Source organism: Arachis ipaensis, chromosome B6, assembly GCF_059453495.1.
Source record: "Arachis ipaensis isolate K30076 ecotype BB chromosome B6, ASM5945349v1, whole genome shotgun sequence".
NCBI classification, from domain to species: domain Eukaryota; kingdom Viridiplantae; phylum Streptophyta; class Magnoliopsida; order Fabales; family Fabaceae; genus Arachis; species Arachis ipaensis.
The window spans coordinates 32,200,398-32,219,926 of record NC_142441.1 but is presented as its reverse complement, the minus strand read 5'-3'; the positions used below and the strand labels follow the sequence as shown (position 1 = coordinate 32,219,926).

The 19,529-nt window shown below is 38.6% G+C and overlaps 1 protein-coding gene across 1 annotated transcript; it reads right to left on the bottom strand.

Moving 5' to 3' along the window:
• Positions 1 to 3,508: 3,508 nt before the first annotated feature.
• LOC148555062 (uncharacterized) lies at positions 3,509 to 19,364 on the bottom strand. Its single transcript, XM_088490588.1, has 4 exons — positions 18,900 to 19,364; positions 17,975 to 18,219; positions 13,042 to 13,603; positions 3,509 to 4,096 (listed from the first exon to the last, which is right to left on the bottom strand). The coding sequence occupies exons 1-4, from the start codon at positions 19,362 to 19,364 to the stop codon at positions 3,509 to 3,511; spliced, it is 1,860 nt and encodes a 619-aa protein (XP_088346714.1).
• Positions 19,365 to 19,529: the final 165 nt, after the last annotated feature.

The following is a 19,529-nucleotide window of genomic DNA, read 5'->3' as shown; positions in this document are numbered from 1 at the left end:
CCCGATCAACCAAAAATTACTGGCAATGACAAAATAATTATTTTTTAATAAATAAAAAATTTCTTATGTATCATTTTTTGTGTAAAAATTCAAATTTTTTATAATCCTAAAAAATGTTTTAAGTATTTATGTTTCCGTATAGTATTTGTTCCTGTGTGAAAATAGACTCCGAGGTATAGCTCGTTTTGCTAGCGCTTGAACTGGCTTTCCTTGGAGCGAGGGGAGTGGAATGTAGCCTTCTTCTGGGGAGACGATGTTGGGTACCTGAAAAGGGATTCCAACGCTCAAGTAAGTATGAGTGTGAGAGAGTTCAGAGTAGAAACTAGAATGAATAATGTACCTCTTTACTTGCAGGTCGCTGTTATATAGATTTGAATTATTGTTGTGTTGTTTGTTATTCGTATCATGTTTGTTATTGGTATCTTCGTTGCTAGTTTGACGGAGTCTATGTTGGTTGTTATCCGAACTTGTTGGGGTAGTGATCGTTTGAGTGGAGCGGTTGTTAGGGAGGTTATCTCTGCCAGTTATACCAGGTTCCGAGATTGTTGCTATTGTGGGTCAGGGTTTGAGTAATGGATCATAGCCTCCAGGCTTGACCTGTTTTTCAAGGCCGAGCTATAACAGGTCGAGCTTATTGTATAGCTCGGGACCGAGTATAATGGCAGCCCCCAAGGTCGACTTGTTTGATTGCGGGGTTTTTTGAAAAATTAGTCAAGGTTGAAATTTTGAGTGGTAAATTTATTGTAGAGGAGAGAGAGTTTCGGGAGACGTGTGTTTTTAATACTGTTATTGAGAATGGGGAGGGTCGTGGATCAGGGTCGTTGATATGGGAACCGGTATTCGCAATCAATGGTTAGTATGAGTTTAGGGAATTTGGTTTTTTATCTAGGGACGTGGTTAATGGGTTGGTGGATTTTCTGGACTCTTGGTCTACTGTTCTTGTTCTACTTCCTTTCTGTCGCATTTGGAAATGAGCAAAAAAGGTTAGTGTTTTCTGCCTTCTGTTTTTGCTTCTCTTCATCTGGTTTCGTTGTTTCTTTGCTGATGGATAAGGGGAAGGGTGTAATGGTTGACAAGAGAGTTAAGGGTAAGAAAAAGAAAGGGGTGGCTGATGACACCGATAAGATTGTAGAAGAGATTTTTGTCTGGGATCCTTTGAATCCGTACGGGTGGGTTGCCGAATCAGTGAAGGGCTGGGGTTCTGGTTTTGATGATGACCTCAGTGTGTCTCAATTGGGTTCGCCGTCGTCTTGGGTTAGGGAGGGTAGTGATATAAACCTTAGGTTCTTTCCATGCAAAGCTAGTGATCAAGTTTTCCATCGGGGTTAGGGATTTGAGTACTTCTATATGTACAGTGCTGTTTTCGTGGAGTTACGGGTTAGGTTTCCGTTTACTGAGTTTGAATGTGGTGTTTTAATGCAATTGAAATGTGCCCCATCACAATTGCACCCCAATTCTTGGGCGTTTGTTAGGGCTTTTAAAATCTTGATGGATGTTTTAGAGATTGAACTGTCGTTAGAAGTGTTCTTCGCGCTGTTTCAATGTAAGGGTGTGAAGAGGGGTGTTGGCTGAATCTTGCCAGTGCTCCCGGGCGTGCTATTTTCAGCTTATACCGTTTGTCGTTTAAGGGTTTTAAATCCATTCTTTTGAAAATCAGTGTGGTTGAAAGTGATTTTCCTTGGTATGTTGATCATTTCTTGCTTGAAAGATTTCCCTTATTCTGGGTTCCAAGGCCTAGACAAATTCTAGGTATGAACACGATGGAGTATAGGAATGAAATGGTTGTTGAATTCTTAGTAAATCATATATCATCGTCTTCTCTACTTTCTGTTGTGGATATTCTTGAACTTGAATCTGAGAAAGATGCTTTGTTTAAGTATATAGGTAAATGATTCTGGTCTTTTTTGTTTGTTTGTATGTATATGTTGCACGTTTGTTTATTCTACTAGTTTTGGCTTTTGTAGTTGAGAGAGTTCCCAAGGTGACATCCAGTAGTTTACGGGCTTACTTTCGGTCAAAGAATGTTGAGAGGCAAGGTTCGAGCAGTCAGGTTGCTGCCGAGGTGGGTGCTGAGGTGAATCAGGGTTCCCCGGTTAAGAAGGTTAGCTATAAAAGGAAGAAAATAGAGAGGAAAGAGAAGGACATTGATGGGGCCGAGGATAAGCTCGGTGGTAAGGGCATTGATTTGGAACAGCTTAAAAGATTTACTGAGAACCAGAGGGCTTTGCATGGGTATAGGGGAAGTGAAGATGTGACATCTGTCTGGGGTGAGCATTTTCCCTGCCCTAGTATTGCTGATGAGCATGCTCAAAGTCCCTCTGACGTGAAGCTTATCCATGAAGTTGGTTATGTTGGTGTTGCTCAGTACTTGCAGGTAATCCTTCTTATTTTTGTATTTTAGCTTTCCTTTGTATTGTTTGCTTGATTGAGGTTGTTTCTGTGTTATTCAGGTTCTTGGAGTTCGTTTGATGTGTATAGGTCGGACTCAGGAGCTTAAACATGCTCGGATGCCTTTGATAAAGCTTCCCTGACTCAGCTTATGCAGGAGAATGTTGAGAAGTTGAGCAAGCTTCATGATGCTCTTGACTTGGTGAACACCCTCCAAGAGAAACTGACGACCTGTGAGAAGGCTGAGAAGGAACTGAAGGAGAAAAACACAGCTTTGGAGGCGAGACTGGTAGTTCTTGGAGTGGAAAAGAAGCAGACTGAAACTGAGAAAGAGGACCATGGCTTGGAGATGTTCTCGGCTGGATTTGAGAGGGCTGTTGAGCAGGCCAAATTTCTTGCTCCCACTGCTGATCTTTCAAGAATGAATCCTTGTAAAGTTGTAGTGGGGGATGAATTAGTTGAAGACGATGATGGTGTTGAGGGTGAGGGGGAGAACCCTGATATTTGAGTTCTGTAATAGATAGTGTTATGAATTTGTTTGACTTATAATCGTTTTGGTGTTTTGTTTTGAACTGCTGGTCTGTTGGCTAAACAAATATAATGGTTGGTTTTGTTCATGTTTCATGATTTGAATATTTTGGCGTATTTGATATATGTTCGCTTTCGAGGATCGAATGATTTAGAGGATTGAGTAGGGTACAGGTGTTTGTACCTCTGGAAAGTTTGTGTTTTGGTTTGATGTATAGGGTTTGTGGAACTGAATGCTTATTATCAGTGCTGTTTAGGCTTGCAATCGATTGATTATGTATACTTGGTGCTATGCGTTTTTGGTTTGAGGAAGTTTGATAAGGTTAGAACTGGATTTGATAAGCTTGTTGGACGTTTGATTTGTTTTGCAACACTTTGAATGCGTCGGAAGTTCTAGTATTGTTTGTTTGAATTTAGCCACGCAAATGGTATGGGAGATAGGATATAAGCAGTAGTGTTTTTTAGTTTGCAATGTGATTGATTGAAAAGAATGCGGGGTGGTGTGCCTCATTAAAACTCTCCAGCAAAATCCTCCTTAGGGATAAAATCTGGTAGTAGAAAAAAGAGTGCATCACCATGTCCGACTTATAGACTAACTGAAGTACATTTTCAGAGAGGATATGTTCCAAGTATTTGGTAGTATAGCTCCGTCGAGTCTTTGTATTTTGTATGCTCCCTTGCCGACGACTTTTTGCATTCTGAATGGTCCTTCCCAATTTGCGCTTAGCTTGCCATGTCCTTGTGGCTTTCGTATGTCCTTGAATTTTCTTAGTAGGAGGTCTTCTTCTGAGAATGTTCTCTGCTTGAGCTTCCTGTTGTATTTTCGAGCTATAGCTCGTCTTGCCGCTGTTTGTTGTAGTGCGGATTTGTCTCGAACTTCCTCTACAAGGTCGAGCTCGGCTCTTCTGCTTTCAGCATTGTCGCTTTTGCTTGTATTTGTGGTTCTGGTGTTTTGTAGGGATACCTCAATTGGTATCATTGCGTCGCTTCCGTAGACTAGCCTGAATGGTGTTTCCTTTGTTGCTGATTGTTCAGTTGTGTTATAGCTCCATAGTACTTCGGGAATAAGCTTGGCCCATTCTCCTTTTGAGTCATCGAGCTTCTTTTTGAGTCCCTGCAAAATGATCTTATTGGCGGCTTCAGCTAAGCCGTTAGTTTGTGGATGTTCGACAGAAGAGAACTGTTGAACTATTTTGAAATTTTATAAAAATTTTGTAAACTTTTCAACTATAAATTGTCTATCATTATTGATAAATCCCGATTTTGTGGTTTATCTTGTGCTTAATTTGGGAGATTTTATCACCTTTTCTCACATTTATTCAATGAAATAGCATGGTTTTGCAATTCTCCCTTGATTTGTGCTTAAATGTGAAAACATGCTTTTTAGGCCTTAATTTTGCCAATTTTAACTCACTTTAATTCCATTCGATGCCTTGATGTGTTTGTTGAGTGATTTCAGGTTCATAAGGCAAGCATTGGATGGAAGAAGTGAGGAGAAAAGCATGCAAGTGGGAGAACTCATGAAGAAATGAAGGAACCGTAAAGCTGTCAAGCCTGACCTCTTCGCGCTCAAACGACCATAACTTGAGCTACAGAGGTCCAAATGAGGTGGTTTTAGTTGCGTTGGAAAGCTAACATCTGGGGCTTCAAAATGATATAAAATCGTGCCATGTACGTGCGCACATCGATAGAGCACGTGGGTCCACTAAAGAGAAATTGTGGCCAGCAATTTCTAGCTCATTTTGGGCCCAATTCAACTCATTTCTGATGCTATTGAACCCAAAGATTAAGGGAAAAATGAACCAAGTAGTCATAGTTTAGTTTTCATCATGTTTTAGGGTAGAATTCTAGAGAGAGAGGCTCTCTCCTCTCTCTAGATTTTAGGGTAGTTTTAGTTAATTCTTCTTGGATCCAAGTTATAATTCTTGTTTTGATTTAGTCCTTCCTTTTAATTTCTTGTTATTACATCTCTATTCTTCTAGTTTTACTTGTCATTTCCTTTATTTTGTCATTTTTATGTTTATGAACAATTGTTGGATCTTAATTTTCTTTAATGCAATTTATGTTTGATGTTCTTTTAATTGTTGATTTGAGTTGTGAATTTACTTTTCTTACAATTGATAGTTGGTAGATTTATTATTCTTGCACTTTTACTATGCTTTCCTTTATTACCCACCAAGTGTTTGACAAAATGCTTGGTTGGGCTTTGGAGTAGATTTTGAGCATTCTTGGCTTGGAAAGAGTAATTGGGCAATCTTGAGTCATGAAAACCCAACTTATGTTGGTGACCTAGAGTTGTTAGCTAATATTGTTTTCATTGACGCTAATCTTTTGCTAATTTAATTAGTAAGTTGATTAGGACTTTTGGATTGAAATTAGCTAGTCTTATTAGACTTTCTCTCATGGAAGATAATATGATACCTTCTTCCAATGTTGGAGATGACGTAATAAGATAAATTCTTGTTATTATTGTGGTATGATTGATTAGTCTTGTTTGACTTTCTCCCTATTTGTTGGAGTTGACTAAATAAGATGAATTAATCATTGCATGGCTAGGATAGAAAGCCTATGATCTCAACACTTGCCATGAATGTCTCTCTTTATTAATTGCTTTTCTTTATTACTTGCTTTCTCTTATTTACTTGTTTGATTTACTTTCCTTGTCATTTAATTTCTTGTCCAATTATCAACCAACCCCCCCCCTTGCTCTTCATAGCCAATATGCATACACTTCATTGCAATTCCTCGTGAGACGACCCGGAGTCTAAATACTTCTGTTAATTTTCATTTGGGGTTTGTTACTTGTGACAACCAAATTTTTGTATGAAAGGATTCTTGATTGGTTTGGAAACTATACTTCACAACGAGACTTCATTAGCTAAAATGGCGCCGTCAAGAGTTCGTTCATCAAAATGGCGCCGTTGTTGGGGAGTTGCAATGGTGTTATGTTATTGGCTATTGTATATATGTTAATATGCTTCTTTGTTAGTTTTTGCTTGTTTTAAGAGTTAGTTTTTATTAGTTATTACTAGTTTTGTTTTTATTTTCTCTTGCTATTATGAATTCTCACCACTTTGGCTATGAGTTTGGCTTAAATTATGTTGTAGGGAATGGGAACTATAATGACAATATGCATCAAGGATGGAATGATCAAAGGTGGGAAGAGCCTCAAGGGATTGATCAACCTTCTTGGCAACAACAACCTCCGGATTCTTATGGGTATAACTCTCATCCTAATGCATATCAATCTAATGGATGTGGTAACCCTTATTGTGATTGTCAACAACCACCACCACATGCCTATGAACCACCTCCTCAACCTAATTTTGAACCACCTTACTCATAAGCCTCCTACCACCAAACACCTCCATATGACCCAAACCCTTATCCATCATATCAACCACCTTATGAACCATATGAACCACACATGGAACCACCACCATTCCAACACAATTACTCTCAAGAACCACCTCCATATACACCATCTCCATACCCTTACCAAAATGAACTACCTTCCAACTATAATGCCTTCCCCTCAAACAATGAACCCTCTCTTCCACCACCGCCCTCCGATGAAGCCTCCATGTTGGAATTGAGAGATCTTGAATCTCATATCTTAAGGCGACAAGAGGAGGATGAAAAGAAGTTTAAAGAGCTAGGAGGCAAGATGGCTATCCTAGTGGAAGCTGTTAGCAATATGGCCCCCTTCCGACTAAGCCTAAGCAATCAAGACACTCCCATTGACGAATGTGGAGAGGTAATTAAGGAACATAGTGAGGGAGTGAATTTAGAGCTTCAAGGTAAAGAAGAGGAGTTGAAGCAAGGAGTGCAACAAGAGGAGGAAGTTAAGATAATTGAGCCGGAAGAAGTGGTTGAAGCCTTTGAAGAGGTTGACCAAGAGATGGATTCAATCATTGAAGAGTTCCTATCTACAATTGAATCCTCTCCCATTGGGCTTGAAATTAAGATCAAAGAAGAAGATGCACAACCTCCCATGCCCTTGGTAAGCAATGAAGAAGAGATTGAATTGGAAGAGAGCTACCAAGAGGAAGAGGTTGAATTTGAAGAAGCTTGTGAAGAGGTGGAGGTAGTCAAAGAAGAGCACAAGGGAGTGGAACTTGCAAGATCATTAGGACTACCCCTTCCTAAGTCACCATCCAATACAACATTCAAGTGGGTAAAATTCTTATCCCTAAGCTTTAAATTCTCACTTGAATATGGTTTGCTTGAGACGGATTGGCAACTTAGAGCTCTTTGTGGAGTTAAGAGTAAGAGAGAGTTGTGTAGTGGTTGGAAACATCATTCTAGGTTCATTATGGTTGCTTGCTCAAAGTTTGATTGCAAGGTTTGGTGTGGAGCTAAATTTTATGGGTCTAGGAAGTTGTTTGGGGGCTTCTTTGAGAATTCCAAGGCTAAACCACCCAATTGGAATCATGATGATCAATTTGAAGATGGGTGTCAAAACAAAGTGTGGGATCCCGGATCGCACAAGGAAAATCAACTTTGGGAGCTCATGGTTTGTGAAGAACTCCATCAAAGCTTGAAGATATTAACATTGAAGAATGGAGCTTATTGGAGATTCAAGCATTGGTGGATGTTCCAAGATGGTTACAAGCACAAGCCACCTTAAGAGGAGCTCCCCATAAGTCCAACTTAAGGACAATAAACAAAAGTGTTAGGTGGGAGACACCCCATCATGGTAAATTCTTTTCATTTTTCCCTTTTGTACATATTGGTAATTAGTTCAATTTCATGTTTTGTTGAGTTTGTTGAGTATAATTGGTAGTTTAGTAGGTTAAATAAGGTTTTATGGTGTTTTGGTAGCTGTTTGGAGGTTTGGAATGCTTGGTTTGGTGCAAGAACTTGGAAAAATTTTGAAAAACAGAGCACCAACCCGCGCGTGCGCGCACATGGTGTGTACACGCGCCTCAAGCATTTTCGACCATCCACACGGACGCGCCATGTACGCGTACGCGTGGATGTAAAAATTTCACCCCTCCATACATTGACCCGAGAGTTGCGCCTACACTGCGCCAACACCATGCCTGAGGCACAAACCACCCGCGCGTGCGCGCACCTGGCGCGTACGCGCCGTTGAAGCTAATTGCGCAATGCGCGCGCATGCACGCTGTGCGCGTGCGCGCTAGCGCCACCTTCCCTCCTGGTACATGTTCCAGAGAGTTATGCCTAGCTTGTGCCTATTCTGTGCCTACAAGCCACGTGTGCGCGCACCTGGCGCGTACGCGTCCTTTGTCCAAACTGCGCATCGGCGCAGAAGCGTGCATGACGCGTCCGCGCCGGTATTAAAAAAAGGATTTCTTTTCTTCCATCATCTTTTATTGCATTTGCCTAGTTTCATTCATTGCATTTTAATTTTGTTTTTATAACTTGTTCTTGTTTTCTTTTCTAAGTCCTTGTTTTAATAATGGTGTTGGATTCTTATATTCAATTGTTGAGAATTTCTAGGTTAATCTTGGTGCTTTGTGACTTGTTTGGCATTAATCGTAATACTTGCTCTACACACAAGATTAGTTCTTTAGTTCTTCCTGACTCATGATCCCTTGTTTTCGTACATCATCATCATTGAGTTAGGATGGGACCAAATGCTCTCATGCTTATCATTAATCTTGTTTGTGTCAATTATTGATTGAACTTGATGCTCAATATGCTCTTCATGCTTTGACTTTACTCTTGCATCAAGTGTTAGTTAATATGCCTTAGCTTATATTGTTTTCTCACTCACATGTTGTAGCTACCATGTAGTGAGAACCTTACTCTTATTTGGCATTAGCCCTCGCCTATGTTCTATTTGCTTTGCTATCTTTGTTGTAGGCTTAATTCTCTTTCTTTCTCTTTCCTTTTAGGTTGGCCACCAAGAAGGAGAGGAAAAGGAAAACTTCTAGATGGAGCACCAAACAAGTTCACCCGCACAACCTTTGGAAGGAACTCATCAATTATAGAAATCCATCCACCTTGCTCTTCTTTGCATGTACCGAGGACGGTGCAAATTTCTAAGTGTGGGGAGGTCGTCCGACCGACCTCCATGGGTAACAACTTCCTTTTTCAACACCAATTTTTAATTTTTGTCTATGTTAGTTAGTTGTTGCATTGCATGATAGGTTGCATGTTAGTTATAATTTGTATATATTTTACCACTTCTTTTTATGTTAGGACTACTTGGTTAGGGTGATGATTTCTTTTCCAAGAAAAATTGTTTTTTTTTAGGGCACCCTACCAATTTGAAAAAAAAAAATTTGTGACAAACTTGCTTGAAGAATGTATTTTGGAACATAGTTTTTGAGCTAAGAACACAAGCATGTGAGTTTTGAGCCCAATTGTGTGGTTACATCATATAACCACTTATTTTCCATTCTTGTGTGCATTGTTCTCTTTCTATGATTGTAATCTTTGATTTGTTTGATTCTATATGTCCATTGTTCCATGTATATATGCATTTATATGATTGAGGCCATCATTTTAATTAGCTCACTTACCCAAATAGCCTACCTTTCATCAACCATTGTTAGCCAAATTTGAGCCTATTGAATCCTTTTTGTTCTTAATTATAGCACATCACTACCCCTAAGTGAAAAACAATAAATGTCCTTAATTTGGATCTTTGATTAGCTTAGGCTAGTGAAGGTGTGTATCATTTGGGTATGGGAAATTTGGTACATTGGTTGAGGTAAAAGTGTAATTTTTATTTTTGTTAAAAGTATTAGGAATTGGGTACATATTCATGCACCATATGTAAAACCATATGCATTGATATGTTTGTATATATTTTTCAAAAAAAAAATGTAGAAAAAAAAAATATATATATATATATAAAGAAAAAAATATAGAAAAAGAAAAACAAAAACATATAGAAAAAGAATACAATAAAAAGGGGACAAAAATGCCCCAAAGTAAAGTTCAATAAAAATCAATGCATATGGAATGTGAATTAAAAAAGAATGCATGAGTATGTGAAAAGTGGGAATCATGGGTAGCTAGGTACTATATTAGAATTTTATAGGTTGTTATATAGGTTAGGTGAGAGCTTAGATTAATCAAAGATTCAAATTTCAAGCTCACTTGACCATATGCATCCTACCTTAACCCTAGCCCCATTACAACCTATGAACAAGTCCTCATGATGAATGTATGCATGCATTGAATAATTGTTGATTGTTAGATGAAAAACAAATCATGGAAAGCATGAGTAGAAGAGAATTGAGTGAATCGACCCGATACACTTGAGCGACTAGAGCGGATACACTTCCGATGAGGGTTCGATGCTCAATTCCTTGTTCCCGGCTTTCATGAGCTTTCTTCTTGCAAGTCTATTTGAACCTCATTTTGATATTTGAATTGGTAGGATTTTTGAGTCGTCATATGACCTTTGCTCTACTTGTTCATACATGTTCTTGGAGATTGATTTACTTTTAACCAAGTAGATAGAGTCATTTTGCATCTAGTTGCGTTCATATAGATAGGTGTATATAGTTTCTTTGCATTGAATAAATGTTCATACCCCTTTTCTTGTCCTTCTTTATTCTTAGCATGAGGACATGCTTGGTTTAAGTGTGGGGAGATTTGATAAACCCTGATTTTGTGGTTTATCTTGTGCTTAATTTGGGGGATTTTATCACCTTTTCTCACATTTATTCAATGAAATAGCATGGTTTTGCAATTCTCCCTTGATTTGTGCTTAAATGTGAAAACATGCTTTTTAGGCCTTAATTTTGCCAATTTTAACTCACTTTAATTCCATTCGATGCCTTGATGTATTTGTTGAGTGATTTCAGGTTCATAAGGCAAGTATTGGATGGAAGAAGTGAGGAGAAAAGCATGCAAGTGGGAGAACTCATGAAGAAATGAAAGAACCGTAAAGCTGTCAAACCTGACCTCTTCGCACTCAAACGACCATAACTTGAGCAACAGAGTTCCAAATGAGACGGTTCCAGTTGTGTTGGAAAGCTAACATCCGAGGCTTCGAAATGATATAAAATTTACCATATGTTGCCTGACGCATAAAGGCGCGCACGTGCCATGTACGCACGCGCACCGATGGAGCACGTGGGTCCACTAAAGAGAAATCGTGGCCAGCAATTTCTAACTCATTTTGGGCCCAATCCAACTCATTTCTGATGCTATTGAACCCAAGGATTGAGGGGGGAATGAACCAAATAGTCATAGTTTAGTTTTCATCATGTTTTAGGGTAGAATTCTAGAGAGAGAGGCTCTCTCCTCTCTCTAGATTTTAGGGTAGTTTTAGTTAATTCTTCTTGGATCCAAGTTATAATTCTTGTTTTGATTTAGTCCTTCCTTTTAATTTCTTGTTATTACATCTCTATTCTTCTAGTTTTACTTGTCATTTCCTTTATTTTGTCATTTTTATGTTTATGAACAATTGTTGGATCTTAATTTTCTTTAATGCAATTTATGTTTGATGTTCTTTTAATTGTTAATTTGAGTTGTGAATTTACTTTTCTTACAATTGATAGTTGGTAGATTTATTATTCTTGTACTTTTACTATGCTTTCCTTTATTACCCACCAAGTGTTTGACAAAATGCTTGGTTGGGCTTTGGAGTAGATTTTGAGCATTCTTGGCTTGGAAAGAGTAATTGGGCAATCTTGAGTCATGAAAGTCCAACTTATATTGGTGACCTAGAGTTGTTAGCTAATATTGTTTCTATTGACGCTAATCTTTTGCTAATTTAATTAGTAAGTTGATTAGGACTTTTGGATTGAGATTAGCTTGTCTTATTAGACTTCTCTCATGGAAGATAATATGATACCTTCTTCCAATATTGGAGATGACGTAATAAGATAAATTCTTGTTATTATTGTGGTATGATTGATTAGTCTTGTTTGACTTTCTCCCTATTTGTTGGAGTTGACTAAATAAGATGAATTAATCATTGCATGACTAGAATAGAAAGCCTATGATCTCAACACTTGCCATGAATGTCTCTCTTTATTAATTGATTTTCTTTATTAATTGCTTTCTTTAGTTACTTGCTTAATTTACTCTTCTTGTCATTTAATTTTTCTTGTCATTTATTTTCTTGCAAAAATATAAAACCAACCCCTTAACCCCTTTATAGCCAATAATTGAGCACTTCATTGCAATTCCTCGTGAGACGACCCGGAGTCTAAATACTCCGGTTAATTTTCTTATTGGGGATTATTAATTGTGACAAACCAAAATTTTTGTATGAAAGGATTATTGATTGGTTTGGAAACTATACTTTACAACGAGACTCCATTAGCTAAATTCTAAACCGTCAAGAGTCCGTTCATCAATCATCAGTGATGATGGATTGAGGAATACTAAAACGGCATAGTATGTTTTTCCATACGAAAGAAATCATTTTTTCAGAAGTGATTTTTGCCAATGGTGTAGCCTCTATCCATTTTGTGAAGTAATCTATGGCGACAATTAAAAATTTAACCTGGCCTGGAGCGGTGGAAATGGTTCGAGGATATCTAGCCCCCATTTGTTGAATGGCTAGCATATCTCGGATGTGCGTAATTGCTCGGCTGGGTGATGGATGATTAGTGCATGACGTTGACAGTGGTCGCAATGTTTGACTTTATTCATGCAGTCTTGTTGTAACGTCGACCAATAGTAACCAGCTCAGAGGATTTTGGCAGCTAGACTTCGGCCGCCGATGTGTGTGCCACAGATTCCTTCATGAACTTCATCTATTGCCAGTTTGGCCTCTGCTGTATTTAGGCATCTTAGCAGGGGTCTTGTGAATCCTCTTTTGTATAAGTCGGCTCCGAGCATTGTGTAGAAGCTCGCTCTTCATTTAAACTTTCGTTGATTTTGGATGTTGCTGGGGATGTTACCTGTTTGCAAGTAAGTGATGAAGGGTGATCTCCAGTCATCCTCCTGCGAAATACTCGAGATTGATGTTAGTATAACACTAGGTTCTTCGAGTGTTAGTTGGGATAAGATGGGTGGTGTAGTTTGACTTCTTGTTGTTGCTAATTTTGAGAGAATATCTGCTCTGTCATTTTGTTCCCGAGGTATATGGGATATGTTGAATTTTTTAAAATTTTTGACGAGGTTATTGACTATGATATTGTATTTTTCTAACAACGGGTCTTTTACTTGGAAAATACCTGTTACCTGTTGCACCACAAGGAGGGAGTCGCATTTGACTTTTAGACGTGCTATTCCCATTGTGTGAGCCAGTCGAAGTCCTGCTATTAGGGCTTTGTACTCTGCTTGTTTGTTGCTTGCATGAAAAGTAAACTGCAGGGATTGCTCGAATTGTGTTCCGTGTTTGTCTTCGAGGAGTATTCCTGCTCCGGAACCTTTACTGTTTGAGGCACCATCAATATATAGTGTCCATATGTTATCTTCGGGATCTTGCTCTTCTGTAGTGAGTTCTGCAATGAAATCGGCTAGTGCTTGGGATTTGATGGCTCTTCTGGATTGGTATTGGATATCGTATTCTGACAGCTCGATCGACCATTTGATTAATCTTCCTGCTAGCTCGGGCTTCGTCAGTATTTGTCTTAAGGATTGTTCTGTTCGGACTACGATGGTGTGGCTTTGGAAGTAGTGTCGTAGGCGTCTGGCCGTTGTGACCAGAGCTAGGGCCAGTTTCTCTATCTTTGGGTAACAGACCTCGGCATTATGAAGGGATTTACTGACGAAGTATGTAACAACCCAATTTTCAGTACGCCTAGGACATACCAGAAACTGAGTGCTACCAATTTGTCCTCCTAATTATTATCTATTATTTATTATAGGAGCCTGGTTCGTTGTTAAAAACGTAGTTAATTTGCGGGGTATTTTTTTTTTTGAAAACATTTGGATTAATAGACGGAATCATTCATAATGAATTCACAACTGATAACAGATAAAACAGTTATAAGCAACCACACATAAATACATCACAAGTAGCTAGCAACATTCAGTTATCCAGCCTTTATTAGAGTATAGACCTTTAGTTAGAACACCTCTAGATATAGCTAAATAATATCTATGTACATATATATACATACAACATCCTAGGCCCTGACTTGTTCAAGAAGTCCCTAAGCTGGCGCCCAGGCTAGCCTAGACTCTATACTCACCTAGTCCCTCTAAACTACTAAAGCGAGGGAAAGTACGTTCTAGGTCTTCAAAACTCAAGTCAGGTGGAACGTCACCAAAAGGTAGAACATCATCTGCTACTCCTCTGCACGATCATATGTCATCAAAGAGCGTCTCTCAAGTACTTCATCGAGTGGCCACATAACAGCAACATCGTACGGAGGACTTAGGCTAAAGTTTGTAGAAAAGCGGGGTGCAGACGTTGGCTGGCCTCATAGTATATACATATAAACAGGTAACGGAGTTCACTCTAGACTCAGAAGACTATTTAGAGTGGAATCCTTTTTGTGAACGATCATCAGCGAACTACGGAAGGGTACTCATGCTTCCATCTGAAGGGGGAAGGGAGAGAGAAGGGGTAAGAACTGGGGAGTTCTTAGTAGGGTCGGGGTTATTAGTTAAGTTCATTAATTCTATGTTGTCTAGCAGATAAATAGCAGAATACCGAGAAGCAGTAGACAGAAGAAACAGATAAATAGAGAAAATAGAAAGCAAAACACAAACAAAAGAATACAAGAAAACAAAACACAAACACAGAGAATAGAATGAAAACAAAGAAAGCATACATTCAAACAACAATCATAACAGAGGAAATGCGCAACCAAGTATGATGCATGTCTGTCCTATGCAGGTCATGAGCTCACGTGTCAGTTTACACCCTGCAGCCCGACATTACCCAGGAACTAGTCCTAGATATGGCTTATTCTCTGTAGGTGAACTTCGGCCTACAGAAACAGCACTCCTGTAAGTGAACTTCGGCTTACAGAAATAGTTCAATCACAACATAACAACTTTCTATAGGTGAACTTCGGCCTATAGAAATGGCACCTCTGTAAGTGAACTTCGGCTTACAGAAATAGTCTAATTACAGCACAACAACTTTCTGTAGGTGAACTTCGGCCTACAGAAATGACACCTCTGTAAGTGAACTTCGGCTTACAGAAATGGCGCCCCTGTAAGTGAACTTCGGCTTACAGGTATCACAACTCACTGTAGGTGAACTTCGGCCTACAGGAGCAACACCCTGAGATACACAATTGATATTCACTGCAGGTGAACTTCGGCCTACAGGAATAACAACTTACTGTAGGTGAACTTGGGCCTACAGGACCTCTAGGGCCAACAGAAAAGCAGCAGTTGAATATACAAATATCTCTGGAGTTGCCTTAACGCAACAAATGACCTTTCAACAGGCCCTCTGCTTGTTCTCTATTCTCTTTATCATATTACTCTTTTCACTTTGTCTTTTTGCTCTGCTCTGATTACTCTATTCTCTGTATCTCTTTACTTTTTTCTGATTACTCTTTCTTCTGTATCTATATTACTCTTTTTCTCTTTATCTCTTTACTTTACTCTGGTTGCCCTGTTCTCTGTGTTTCTCTACTCTGCTCTGATTTCTCTATTTAACGTATGTATTTAAAGCTTATGTAAATTTCGGTATGAATAGTTAGTCTGTCCCAAGTATAGGTTCATTAAGTCTATACTGAAATAATTTAACTTTTCATATAATACCTAACCCTAGTCGCAACTCAAGGACTAACTATGTTTCCCTAGTTCATTCACTAATTTCTGTCTGTTTTTCTGTCATTAAAACTTTACAGACTTTTTCTTCGATTTTTATCTTTTCTTCAACTTTTTATCTTTTATTTATCTTTGCCTCACTAATATGTTTTTACCACTCCCTAAGTATTTTATGAAAGTAATTATGAAATTTTGCACTTAAAGTTGTCTTTCTAAAGCTTTTACAGAAAACTGCCTTTTCCGTATTATTTTATTATTTTTATTAAAATATTATTTTTAATTAAATATTATTATTTAATATTTTATTATTTTTTATTATTTTATCATTAAATTTTCGAAAATTAACTTACTTTTACTTTTAACCTTTAAAATTCACTTTTTACCACCCGTAACTTTTAATATTTCTACTTTTACCACCCTAACTTTCAGAAATTACTAAATAACCCCTAAAACACCAAAAATTTTACTTCCTTGCCTTTTTTAAGATCTAAGGCCTGTTCTTCATTGTTCTTCATCACACTCAAAGTGTTCTTCATGTTCTTCATAAATTCTTCAGATTCCTTCTCTGTTTTTACCCGTTTTTCAGTCTTTTCAGCAACCGATTTTTACTATAATTCATAATAAATTAGCAGCCACTAAAGCCCCATCTTTTCTACATGATTTTAACACAAATTGATCCCCAATTTAAGCTTAGGGTTTCGTTTTTCCAGCTGCCCAAGAACATGAACTTTAAAGCTTGAATTTCATCAAATTTCATCAAAATTTCACCAAATTTTCACCAAGAATCAATCATATATGCAACTAATTTTTAGCACAGCCAAATAATACAACATTCACACAACTCAAACACAAATAATCAAGATTAATTTCGTGACACCCTACCTTGATTTGCTGCTCCAAATCCGGTTACTCTTTGAAGTGTTCTTAAAGCACTTTTTCCTCCTAAAACACATCAAAAACAACTTTAAATCCACAAACTCTCAACTGACCAAATCTCCCTCAGAATGTTAGGAAGAGATATCTCACCTTAGACTTGGAGGAAATTAACATTTCTTGGCCCTCAAGTCAAGTTAAGCATGATTCCTAAGGAAGAACATCAAGAAAACACATGTTTTGCATGGTTTTCCTTGAAAACCGAATTTAAATGGGAAAGGGACAGCCATCTAACCTTATTTCCAGCCTTGATAAGTTACTTGGTTATGTAGAGGAAGAAGAGAGGATCATTTTGGTGAAATCGGAGTTTTGATTTGAGTTTTGGTTCAGAAGAAATCAAGCTTTGAAGATTAAGTGTTCATGAAAGTTTCTCTCTTTTCTCTCTTGTTATTTTTGGCCAAAATGATGAAATGAGACAGCCTTGGAGGTCTTGGGGGTGTAAGGTGAGTTGTGATTGGTTGGCTTGGAGGTGGATTAAAATAATATTAAAATATCTCTGGTGTACAACTACTAAAACTAGGTGTATCGGAACACTCGTAAAAACATCTCTAAAAATTATTTTCTGAGCTACTAGCATAAATGACACTAGTAACATATTTATTATGATAATAGAACATGTATAATGAGGCCTTAGCATTGCTAAAGTCATCAGAGAGTGCTGGTGCTAAGCTGCACTAGTAAACCGTAAATACGGTTAAACCGATTTTCTGTTTTTAACTAAAATAGACCAGGTAACCTTATAATATTATTCAAGAAGCTTCTAATACTAATATAATGATGATATTATCATATTATCTCTCTTCTCTCATGAATCGAGTCCGGTTCATCAAATTGAGACTATTTACGAAAAACCGAATCAAAACTCCTAACCGATACGGTTCAAAAACTAGGTTCTTCGTGACTGCGTTATCGAGCTTGCCTCAGAAAAGGTTCTAGCTTAAAGATGACATAATGACAATGAGTATCGAGATACTTGTTGATATAGAAGAGGTGTTCTCTTTACTGATCTTCCGGAGAAATCCGTGCCTTTAGAAAAGATCTCGCGTACTCGAAAATCAGGATTGTTACAAAGTACACTGGGTGTTGTTGCTTTTCTGCTTCTGTTACCAAGACAGAACTGATAGCCTGGTCAGTAATAGATAAATATAGATAGAGTGGTTTACCAACTTTTAGAGTTTGGAGGATTGGAGGAGCTGAAAGTATGGCCTTGAGCTCGGTGAAAGCTGTTTCGCATTCCTCGGTCCAGTGAAACTCTTCTTGTTTTCGTAGATTTTTGAAAAAATTGTGTGATCGGTGAGCTACTCGAGGCAGAAATCTGGCTAAGGCTGCGAGTCGGCCAGTTAGTTGTTGGACCTCCTTGACTGTTTTTGGGCTTCTCATGTTTAAGATTTCTTGGCATTTTTCGGGATTTGCTTCAATACCTCGGCCAGTGAGCATGAAGCCGAGGAATTTTCCGCTCTGTACCCCAAAAGCACATTTATCAGGGTTAAGCTTTATATTGTACCTTCGGAGTTGTTGGAATATCTCTGTTAGGTCTTTAACGTGGTTTTCCGTGTGTGTTGATTTCACCACCATATCATTGACATAGACTTCTATGTTTCGTCCAATTTGATTTGTGAAAATTTTGTCCATCAGTCGTTGGTAGGTAGCACCTGCATTTTTGAGTCCAAATGGCATAACCTTATAACAGAAATTTCCATTGTCAGTAATAAAGGCAGTTTTATCCTGGTCAGCCTTATGCATAAGGATCTGATTATAGCCAGAATAAGCATCCATGAAACTTAAACATTGGAACTAGAAGAATTATCAACAAGTTTATCAATGCATGGGAAGGGGTATGCGTCCTTTGGGCAGGCCTTGTTAAGGTCTGTATAGTCCACACACATCCTCCACTTACCGTTGTTCTTTTTTACCATTACCACATTGGCTAACCAGGTAGAGTATCTGAGTTCTTTGATGAATCCAGCGTTAAGTAGCTTTTGAGTTTCTTCCAAAGATGCTGCTCTCTTTTCCGTGCCGAGGTGTTGTTTCTTTGGGGCTATAGGTCGGATTGTTGGATTGATGGCCAACTTATGGCAAATGACGTTAGGGTCTATTCCTGGCATGTCTGCTGGGGTTCATGCAAATAAGTCAGCGTTGTGTCTTAGTAGCTCAGTTAGTTGATTATGTTCTTCTTCTTTAAGCGCATCGCCGAGGTATGTGCACTTGGATTCGTCGTCCTTGGTTAATTGGATTTTGGTTAGATCGTCTGTTGGCATCGGCCGCTCTTGATGGTTTGTTCTAGGGTCCAGGTCGGCCAGGGCAGGCAGTTGATCTGAGTTATATACTTCTTGGACGTATTTTTGTTCGGGTTGTTTTGGCTGTTCGCTTTTCAGACTGGCGTTATAACACTGCCTGGCTTCTTTCTGATCTCTGTGGATAGTAATTACTTTGTTGTCCTGCGAAAGAAACTTAACACACAAATGCACAGTAGAAACAATAGCATTGAATGCGTTCAAAGATGGTCTGCCTAAAATGATGTTATATGGACTTCTGCAGTCCACAACAAGATACTGTATGTCTATTGTCTTACTGTTGGGGTATTCCCCGAAAGTGGTTTGTAACCAGATATAACCCCGAATGGAGACACGCTCACTTGAGAAACCTACCAGTTCTCCGGAAGATGGTTGGAGATTCTTGTCGCTTAGTTTCATCTTTTGGAAAGTTGAGTAGAAAAGTATGTCGGCGCTGTTTCCTGGGTCCATCAGGATCTTCTTTACTAACGGTTCCCTGACTTGTGCTGTGATGACAACTGGGTCATCTAAGTTTCGATCGTTTGCTTTATAGTCTTTGGGGACGAATAAAATTTCTGGCTTGTCCTTGTTGACGGGTTGGGATGGGGTGGATTCTGTCATCGTCATCATAGCTCGGTACGACCTTTTTCGTGCCGAGTTTGTGCATTCGCCACCTGCAAAACCACCAGAAATGCAGCTTATTATCCTGCGTGGTGGATTGATATCGTTGTCTACCTTCTTCCCTTTGTCTCGGGAATTGTCAGTTGCTTTGGGTTGTTGGCCGAG